Raw genomic sequence first — 10,673 nt, forward strand, 5'->3', positions numbered from 1 at the left:
CATGTTTCTCCTGTGCAGACCTGTAAATCTCCATACAAACAGACATTAAATAAATTCTGTTTAGTCTGATCCCTTGTATTTGCCTCCTCTTGTTCACCTACTGTCTGTGTCCTTGTTAGGCTATGTTCACATGGCGGAAATTTTGGCATTCTGCTCAAATTCTGTTCTGCAAAACTTGCTGAAGGAGTTTTGCAGAATTTGAGCATAATTTGTGTGCACAAATCACAGAATTTCGCCAAAATTCAGTGCCCCATTGAGTTCAATGGGATTCTGTTCAGAATTCTGCAAAATTGTAAGACAGGTGTTATATTTCTGCAGAACTCGAAAAGTAGAAATTTTGCTGTGTGAATGGGACAGCGGAATCCTCATTGAATTCAATGTGCCGTAAATAATGCAGAATTTTGCACGGAAATTCTGCTGTGGGATCAAAGCCTTAAGGATATGTTCACACTACAAAATTTCCGCACGCGGAATTACATTCTGGAAATACGCTGTGTGAATCTCTAACGTTAGTGTGAATGGGTCTTCCACCGACCCGTTCACACTACGGAAATTGGCCTGCCAAAAGAATGAACCTGTTCATATGGTGATTGGGGCTGTCTGGATACATTTAACATATGCCTGGAGCATTTTACTGGTGTGTACACTAAGGGGGAATTTTATCATTGCTGAACACCAGAAAACTATCCTCAAAAACCCCCGATTTGTAATGCCTTAGCGCAGCGGTCTTCAAACTGTGGCCCTCCAGATGTTGCAAAACTACAACTCCTAGCATGCCCAGACAGCCAACGGCTGTCCGGGCATGCTGGGAGTTGTAGTTTTGCAACATCTGGAGGGCCACAGTTTGAAAACCACTGCCTTAGCGTTATGTGAACATAGTGGACAGCCACCTCTGAAGCTGATAGGTGCATAATAAAATATTCAACTAAAGAGGTTTCCCCACAGCTGGGGGTGTTGTGAATATATAGTAAACTTTCTGTAATGTGCGACACCACAGGAACTGCCCCCCTCAGTATAGCTTGCTTTTTATTTTTAAAGCCCCAGCCATGAAGAACTTGTTTTTATTGACCATCCCTTTCATTGGGTATTTTATTATTCAACAATTAGCTACATAATTGACTTTTCATCCACGAGTGGGCATAATTATTTTTTACTTGCGTCTACTTTTCTGCTTTTCTGACAATTCAGTTATGTTTTATTAATTTTTTATTTTATTTTTTTCAGCCTACTTAAAAAAAAAAAATAAAAAATCATGGCAGAGCTTTTCACTTAATTGCAAAGTATTTTGCTAATATGGAAACAGAAAATCTGTTTCCATCTTAGCCAAGAAACTAAGCTGACACTTGATAGACAGGAGTACAGTGAAAGTAGACACCAGTGTATAGATAAGAGACACTCAATAGCTGTTGCTCACAGATCAGATCACAACTTAAAGGTCACAGAGCACACCCTGAAAACTTTTCCATTCATATTAACCCGTTAACGACCACGGACGTATATTTACGTCCTGTGGCCGCTCCCGATCTGTGAAGCGTGCTCAGAAGCAGAGCATGCTTCGTATCTGCGAGGTCCCGGTTGCTATCAGCAACCAGTACCCGCGGCTATTAACCCTTTAGACGTCTAAAACGGGAGAATACTTTGCCGGTTAGCTCAGTGGAGCTTTTCAGGATCGCTGCGGTGAAATCATGGCATCCCTCCCAGCAGACAGGATAGCGGGAGGTGTCTTACCTTGCTCCTGGCTGTCCGATCGGTGTTTCATTGCTCCAAGCCTGAAATCCAGGCTTGAGCAATCAAGCACAGAGAACACTGATCAATGCATTCCTATGGCAATGTATTGAACAGTGTAAGAAATCAGTGTATGCAGTTTTATAGCCAATAGAGGGGGCTATAACACTGCATAAAAAAAAGTTTTTAAAAAAAGTTAATAAATGTGATTTAACCCCTTCCATAATAAAAATCAGAATCGCCTCCCTTTTCCCCATAAAAAGTTTGTAAATAAAAAAACACGTGGTATCGCCACATGCATAAATGTCCGAACCATAAAAATATATAGTTAATTAAACCACACGGTCAATGGCGTACGCGCAAACAAAGTCCAAAATAGCGTATTTTTGGTCACATTTTATACCATAAAAAAATTTATAAAAAGCGATCAAAGAGTCCGATCAAAACAAAAATGGTACCGGTATAAACTTCAGATCATGGCGCAAAAAATTTGCCCTAATACCGCCCAGTGCGTAGAAAAATAAGTTATAGGGTCAGAAGATTACTATTTTAAACGTATACATTTTCGTTCATGTAGTTATGAATTTTCCAGAAGTACGACAAAATCAAACCTATATAAGTATTGTATCATTTTAATCATATGGACCTACAGAATAAAGAGAAGGTGTCATTTTTACCGAAAAATGTACTGCGTAGAAATGGAAGCCCACAAAATGGCATTTTTTTCTTCAATTTTGTCGCTCAATGATTTTTTTTTTTTTTTCGTTTCGGCATAGATTTTTGGGTAAAATGACTGTTATTACAGAGTAGAATTGGTGGTGCAAAAAAAAATCCATCATGGATTTTTAGGTGCAAAATTGAAAGGGTTATGATTTTTAAAATGTAAGGAGGAGAAAACGAAGGTGCAAAAACTGAAAAACGCTTGGTCATTAAGGGGTTAATGGAAAGGCTTCACATAAAATGAGATGTGTCTGTCTAAATGAGTACTGGGTGCAGTACAACACACTGGCACAATGTTGGTACATTAGGATAACTTTATAATTGCCACATATTAAACTTTATTTACTAGAATGTGGACAACCCCTTTAACCCCTTAAGGACCGAGCGTTTTTCCACTTTCGTTTTTTTCCTCCCTACATTTTAAAAATCATAAATTTTGCACCTAAAAATCCATTTGATGGTTTTTTTTTGCCACCAATTCTTCTTTGTAATGACATCAGTCATTGTACCCAAAAATCTACAGCGAAACAAAAAAAAAATCATTGTACGACAAAATTGAAGAAAAAAAAATGTTGGGGGCTTCAGTTTCTACGCAGTACATTTTTCGGTAAAAATGACACACTCTTTATTCTGTAGGTCCATACGATTAAAATGATACCCTACTTATATAGGTTTGATTTTGTCATACTTCTGTAAAAAATCATAACTACATGCATAAAAATGAATACGCTTAAAATTGTCATCTTCTAACTTTTTTATTTTTCCTCGTACGGGGCAGTATGAGGGCTCGTTTTTTGCGCCATGATCTGATGTTTTTAGAGGTATCATTTTTGTATTGACCAGACTTTTTGATCGCTTGTTGTTAATTTTTTCATGATTCCAAAAATATGCTATTTTGGACTTTTGAATTTTTTTGCATGTACCATGACCGTGCGGTTTAATTAGTTATATATTTTTATAGTTTGGACATTTACGCGCACGGCGATACCACAGATGTTTGTTTTTATTGTTACATATTTTTTATATGGAATTTGGGAAAAGGGGGGTGATTTTTACTTTTAATAAGGAAGGGGTTAATAGGTGTTTTTTTTTTTTTTTTACTTTTTTTATTCAACTTTTGTTTTTTATACTTAGTCCCCTTAGGGGACTTTTAGGAGGAATCATTAGATTGCTCATACAGATCAATGTGGTTTCATAGAACCACATTGATCTGTGTGCTCGATTGATAAAGCCTGGTCCTGCCAGGCTTTATCATTCACAGCGCAGCAGCCAGCACACACCCCCCCCACACACACACACACACACACACACGATCACACTGCATGGGGCGATCCACCACACTGGATTACCAGGGATGGTTTGAATGTCCCTTTAGACGCCACTGTCAACTTTGATAGCAGCGATCTAAAGGGTTAATAGGTGGCCACGGCAATCCCCGCATGTCTGCTATTAACGCAAGCCGGCTCGTACTTGGACGGCAACCGGTTAAATTCTAGAGTGGACAACCCTTTTAAATTCTAGAGTGGAATATTCATAGATGCTAATGTTTTTGTGCTTGTTGTGTGTATTTTATTCTAACAATTTTTTGTTCTATACAATTAATTTTTTTTTACATGTTTTTTTTCTTTCCAGTAACCCTTGGCTGTGCACTGAGTAATATTACTACTCTGGAAGATACCTTCCTAAAATAGCACCCTTGACTTATGAATCCCAATCATATTAGTATGCTTTTAAAGATCAAAAAGTGTGTTTGTTTGTTTTTTTTTTTTTTTTTTTTTTTTTTTTTTTAAAGAAATGGTTTAAAACTGGTTACATAGTCTTGTTTTAAAGTGTGATAGTCTTATAGTGGGTTCTTCCAGTTTTAATATATTCTGATGTGATTTGAGTATGTCAGAAAACTGTACTACTCGATATAACTGAAGATCCTGGGTCATAAATAATCAGAATTCAAATAGTTAAACAATTTTATTTGTGTAAGAATGTATTTTTCTGACCTGTAGGAATTTGTTGAAATTGGAAAACTCTTTAAAGAGTACGTGTCATCAAACTATATTTTCTGAACTTACTAAACTATGTTATATTCCCTAACTACTCCTAACACCCCTTCTGGCCTCAAATTTTCCGAGCTTTAAAAAACTCTGTATCTCACATTGTGTGAGCTCCCGGCTGGAGAAAGTTGGCGTTCCCCAGCAGGCGCAACGTCACTGAAGCCTGTGAGAGATGTGCCTTGCCATTCCCTGCACTCACTTCCTGAGTTTGATCTCCTGCCAGGCCGGAAGGAGACCAAACTAACTGTTTGACTTGCGTCAGGGAACAGAACAGAGCCACCTAGTGGCCATTTTTTAAATCACATTAAAAGCATATGAAGGTTGAGAATTTTTACAGCAAGTAAATGGGAACAATATATTAAAAGTTCTTAGTCTGGTGACAGGTACTCTTTAAATAGTGTTTTGGACCTTTTTTTTTATAAGAGTTTTTAAATTAAAATATTTGTCATAACTGTAAATGTTTATCACTCTGTTAGTATTTAACTTTGGTATATAGATGTTCATGCAAAGGTTCTTCAAATTTTTATTTAAACCAAATTAAAGAAAAATTTTCATTGTTTTCATGCTGCCTTAAATAGTTTATTCAGCTGTTAAAAACATATCCCCTTTCTTCAGAACGTGACCGGAGTCTTCCTGCTAAATTCTCTGGTGCCCACCAGTGACTGTCCGCTTAGCTAATCGCTGGCCGTTATGGTGTCCACAAGTCATTGGGTTGGTCCCCGGCTAGTTCTCTCTGCTCTGTTTGCCTGGAATACTAGATCTCTCTTTATTCCAAATTTGGGAGAAATCTTTCAATCAAGACTGGTCAAATTGAGAAAAGCCACAGGGGGCTACCTCAATGGCTCGTGATTCAGGCAGGATAAAGGTAATGACAGGTTCCCTTTAAACTTTAGGGTGCTGGTTATGATTTTAACCTATTATGCAGTGCAGCTGGTCCCCCAGCTGTTATGGCCAAGGAACCTTGCAGATACTTCTTCTTCAGCAGTCACTGCAGGGTAAATTCAGTATAACGTGTAGCTATTCAGACGTTATTCTGGTTCATAAAGGGGTCCAAAAAGAGGGGGAGAACCCCTCTGATGTCTGTACTGAAACAGCATTTCGGGATTGTCTTATTAAGACAACCCCTTTTAATCTTGAGCCAAAAAGAAAAAAGTCAAATTTAATTAGAGAAAAAAGGCTCACACACGACAATGTACGTTCCTTTCGAATAATTCAATCATCTATTTTGTTTTTGCACAAATTATATTTATTACTTAACTTGTTAACATGTGCCTGTTAACGCTTTATATGTAAGGGGCAACCTTGATTTATGTTTAGTCATTGGCTGTTTTACTGGTCTTACCGGTTAAGTTATGAAGAAAATACACTTTAATTGTCACTGTCAGTCTTTTTATAGGAGTGTATTTGTAAATGTATTTGTAGCTACTGTATGTCATGTTTGTGTCATTGTTTCTTGTCAAAGCTTTCTGAAAAATAAAATGTATGTTCAGACCAGTAAGGTTGGGTTGGTCCCATTATTACTTACAAACTGTTAAATATTAATGTTCCAATGAGTTTGCTATACCAGCAGTGGTGTGAATAAACTATACTGAAATGAAATTTGAAGCAAGCCATCTAGAGAAACAAGATGTGCATCTTAGGGTTATAAATCGGAGTGCGCTGTGCTCTATTATAGCTAATTATTACCTTGCACACTCAAATATAGGGGTAGGTTATGAGAAGGCTTGAGGTATTGTAGTACTTTATCCCAGGTGCAGATGCTATAGGTAAAAATGGTTTGAATGTCTTACCTAGACAGGGGATTTTAAGTTGTCCTACTCCTTTAAGCACTGTGTGGAACTGAACAAGCAACTTTGTGCAGAATTAGGGACTAGTTCTGCAGCCCAAAGTGTTAAAGGGGCTGTCGTGTAAAAATGTTCTTGTCCCCTATCCACAGGATAGGCTAGAAGTATCTGATCTCCAGAATAGGATCCTGACTTACAGAAACAGCTTGTGCTTTAGACTGGCGCTCCCTTACAAATGAATGGAGCGTTTGCAAAGATACCAGAGTACAGCACTTGAGCAATTCTGGCGCTCCCATAGAAATGAATGGAGTGCATGCTCACGGGGGAAGGTGGGGTCCCAGCAGTTGGACCGCCCGCAATTGGTTACTTATCCTGTGGATACAGGACAACTCCTTTAAAAGTTTGAATGGAAAGGCTTCCAACGATACTGTACTGGATCTAAGAGCAGTATTCAGTTATTTTTTACTGACGTGTTGCATTATGCTGGTCATTTACATATCTGTAAAGGTCATTCTGCCGCCATTCTAATACTTTGCTTATTCTTTTAAAATGCTTATTAAAACTATTGCTATGCTTACTGTGTTTTTTCCCCCCCTCTTTCTTCTTATCTCTTTCTTGATAATTACGTTTTTTTCTCCTTTTCTCTCTCTAGCTTCTTTTAATCTATCTCAGCATCTGTCTAAAGGAGAAGACTGCTCTTTGTAGAAGATATAGAGGTCCTATTTTATCTGGAAATGGGAAAGGAAAATAGTTTATAAAAGAACCAATAATAACCCTAAACATTGCTGTCAATAATTTGAACGGTGTCCTTCTGTAACTTGCATGGTATACATTGAAATATTAGAAAACCGCTAAACATATGAAGGTTTTTACAATGTGTGGCTAACACAACTCCATATTAATATCCATCAGTAACAAGAGTACCTATATAGATATATACTTGCCTTTGTTTTATCTATGGATACTGGATCATGTATATTGCTATATTATTTACCCACAGAGAGATGCTCAGGTTAATATAAGAAAGCCATTTTTAAAAGTAGTTCTGGTATTGTCAGAGTACTCCAAGTTAAAGCAACAGGTCTAGGGAGAGAGTCATTTTATTTTCACAATTGAAGTAAATCTAATGCCAGAGGTGGCTCACCTTTGAACACTATTTTATAAGATAACTTTGCAGCCGCTTTGTAAGGCATGCCGTAATTCAAAATGGGTACAAGGTACATAAAGCAATCCTTTTTGTCTATATCCAGAGTTAACATCCCCTAGGATCATTTCTGGTAAAGTATACAGATTATTCTGTAATTGAAAGGAGTCTCCGGAAATGTATTGGTGGCATGACGCCAGTGTCTGATGTGAAGGGTCCAACCACTCTGCATCTTACTAAAAGCTAAAACAAAGTTGAGTAAAGTTCTGTGTCATGTTATCTACTGATGGTGTCACATCATTTTGACCCTTTTAATTAACCATTGATGTTATATCTTGGTGATATGCCACCATTGTATATCCCAAGACAACACCTTTAATCAGAACACATAATAGTTCATCTAAGCTATTAAGCATTGGTGTCTGGCATTTTGCTTTTGACTGGTGCAAACCAGTAGAATTCTAATGTCATGCAGTCTGTAGCTCAAGATTTGTATAGCAAACATAGTATATGCAAAGTTGTCAATATATTATATCAAGTAAATGGTGTCCATAAACCCATGCCTTAACCTTGGATTAAAGCGCTGCTGTCATGGATGGAGGTACTTTAAACAAGGAAATCTATAAGACGCACATAAAGTGGATGTTATAGGGGTTATTTAGGATTAGAAATACAGCTTATTTCTTCAATAAAGGCACCAGCCCTGTCCTTAGGTTTTTGTGTGGTATCGCAGCTTAGTTACATTGGAGTGAATTGAGCCAAATTGTGACACCATCCACAAACTGAGGACAGGTGTGGTGCTGTTTTTGGGAAAAAAGCAGTTTTTCTATTCCTGAATAACTCCTTTTAACAACTACCGAGATATAGCTCCTAGAACTGACATGTTTGTCAGCTCTTAGCCAATGAAAACTGTTAAGTTACTTATTGATTTAAAAGCAAGGTGTAAAAAATTTAGCTTGGCACAATGTACACTCTTTCATCTCTTGTTTTGGAGGATGCACGGGGGGGGGGGGGGGGGGGGTGCTATTAGTATGCCTTGTTTAATCTAGGGGTGCACCGAAATGAAACTTTTATGGCAAAAATTCAGGATGTGCTTGACTGAAAACTGAAAAGGACTTTTTATAGTTTTTGTAAAATTGTATTAGCTGACCCAAAACTACAACTCCCAGCATGCCCTGACATAGCCTAGGGCTCTGCAGCTCACCCACAACTAGTAAACTACAACAACCAGCATGCTCTAACACATCCTAGGGCTTTGCAGCTGACCCAAAACAAAACTACAATGTGCAACATATAGAGCTATATAGCACTGTGCTAGCAGTTGTCATTGCCTGCACTGGCTATCCTTGGTACAAAAAGGGGGCACTCTGGCTGTCACTGGTACACATGGGGGGACTGGCTGTATGTTAAATAACCGCTCTCTTATCAGCTACTCCCATCTTCTGTACTACAACTCCCATGCACTAAGGCTACACCCCCATAGTCAGTCAGTGAGCCCCATGTTATCAGGGAACACTGGGGCCTGTACCTGGACAAGCTCCTCCTCTTGGGTATGAGGCCAGAGCCCTGGGAGAGGCTTCTTTTTTGTCCTGTGGGGGAATCCTTGTCCGCAGAGCAGCTGGTGGAGGCAAGCAGGGAATTCGTCCCCTCCATTATCCTCCTCATGATATCTGGTGCCTGGGTTGCTCTCTAATCCACCATCATACCGTATAGCGTCCCTGACATCACTTTAGGCACATATTTTCCTTTCGGCAAAATGCCAAAAGCACTACTATATTTTATCATTTATAATCTTTGGTTGCCGAAATTTAGGTGCATCCTTAGTTTAATCCTTCATAAAGCTCTTTAAAAAGGCTTAATGTGCCCCTGTCTCACAACAGCAGCAATGTCCTTGTGAGCACATAGGGTGATAAAACCTTGTGTAAAGGAACAATGGAGAAGTCTCGCACTGCCCCAATATTCTTCTGTACAAGGTTTGATAAATCTCCCCCGCAGTTTATAAATCTACATTTTATGGACATTTGTGTTGCTATGCACATTGCACTGGTTCTTTAAGTACCATATTTGGCACAAAACGACTTTATTTATACAAGTGTGGCACAATGATCTAGAAAACTGTTGTTAAGTTTGTTCCCTTTTTATTAATCCAAAAGATAAGTACTGCTCCTTGTTATGTTTACAACATCTACTACTATGACTATACGCTCCTTGTATCATTAGATTCACTTAGAATAGATAAGGTAGCTTACATTATCTAGGACAGCTTGAAGTAGACTTATATCTTTTGGAATAAACCTAAACACTGTGTTGTAAGGTTATGTTTTATTTTTTCACAAATATTTTTAGGTTAAGACACTTTGATTCCATTTGCAATGCTTGCTTCTTAAAGGCACACTGGAAAATGTTAACCAAAAATACCTCATAAGTGAGTGAAAGTAGCTTCCTAGGAGAGGAATATTATGCAGGAAGGCTGAAACGTTTTTCCTCTCCTGCAAGTTTTCCCTAGGAAAAAAATTTCAACATGGATACGGAGACGCTGTATTTGATCCAAGTCTAAACGCCATTGGGCATGAAGTCTTTTACTTTTGCTTAATCATAACCCACTTCCTAGGATAGTTGCTCCATGTACTTTAAAGCTTATAAACAATGTATTATTTTTCCTTCTTTGACCGGGCCTCTGAGGCTTCTCAAGTGTTTACTCCGCACCTTTTATCAAGTCCTTCCTAAGTAAAGGCTGGAAACATTTGGACCCCCTGCTGTTACTGAACTACTATTCCTAGCATCCAGTACTTCCAGTCAGCCCAATATGCTAAGAGTAATAGTTACATATAAAATGGAGAAGAAGGTGTCTAAGCCTGCTCTGTATGACAATGTGTGAATGGTAATACACTGTATACATATTTACTTTTGGATCAACACTATCTCACTTTCTGTACATTTTCAGTAAAATAAAAATCAATTACATTTGTGTCTGTGTACCTGTTTTTTTTTTTTTTCTTAAACTTTATAAGCTATGGATGACATGCAAGGTTAGAGGCAGAGCAGAGGATGACATTCATACTTCTGAACAAATCATAGAGTATCGCAGGCCTTGTAAAACCTATGGCACTGTTGGGGCTCACACCCAAAAGTCTTTATATGTATACTTACAAGCTGTATAGAAGAGTATTATGGTACCCATGAATGTGTATGGGGTTGCACCCTCTTTTGCAGAATATAACAGGAAAAAGTGTGCCTAATTCAATCAGGTAC

At 38.2% G+C, this 10,673-nt stretch overlaps 1 protein-coding gene across 6 annotated transcripts in view; it reads left to right on the forward strand.

Annotated features, from left to right (window-relative positions):
• Window positions 1-10,389, forward strand: part of SEPTIN6 (septin 6) — a 77,214-nt gene extending 66,825 nt beyond the window's left edge. For 3 of the 6 annotated variants that reach the window (XR_008848048.1, XM_056541175.1, XM_056541173.1), the window contains one exon: window positions 6,930-10,389. Coding sequence is in view for 3 of the 6 variants with exons in the window: in XM_056541173.1 (XP_056397148.1) it covers window positions 6,930-6,939 (10 nt within the window). In the remaining 3 variants the exon portion in view is untranslated. Of the gene's footprint in view, window positions 1-4,077; window positions 4,218-6,929 lie in introns of those variants that run through there. The other 3 variants (XM_056541172.1, XM_056541178.1, XR_008848049.1) reach the window with 2 other exon arrangements.
• Window positions 10,390-10,673: the final 284 nt, after the last annotated feature.

This window comes from Hyla sarda, chromosome 9 (genome assembly GCF_029499605.1).
Source record: "Hyla sarda isolate aHylSar1 chromosome 9, aHylSar1.hap1, whole genome shotgun sequence".
Taxonomy (NCBI): Eukaryota; Metazoa; Chordata; class Amphibia; order Anura; family Hylidae; genus Hyla; species Hyla sarda.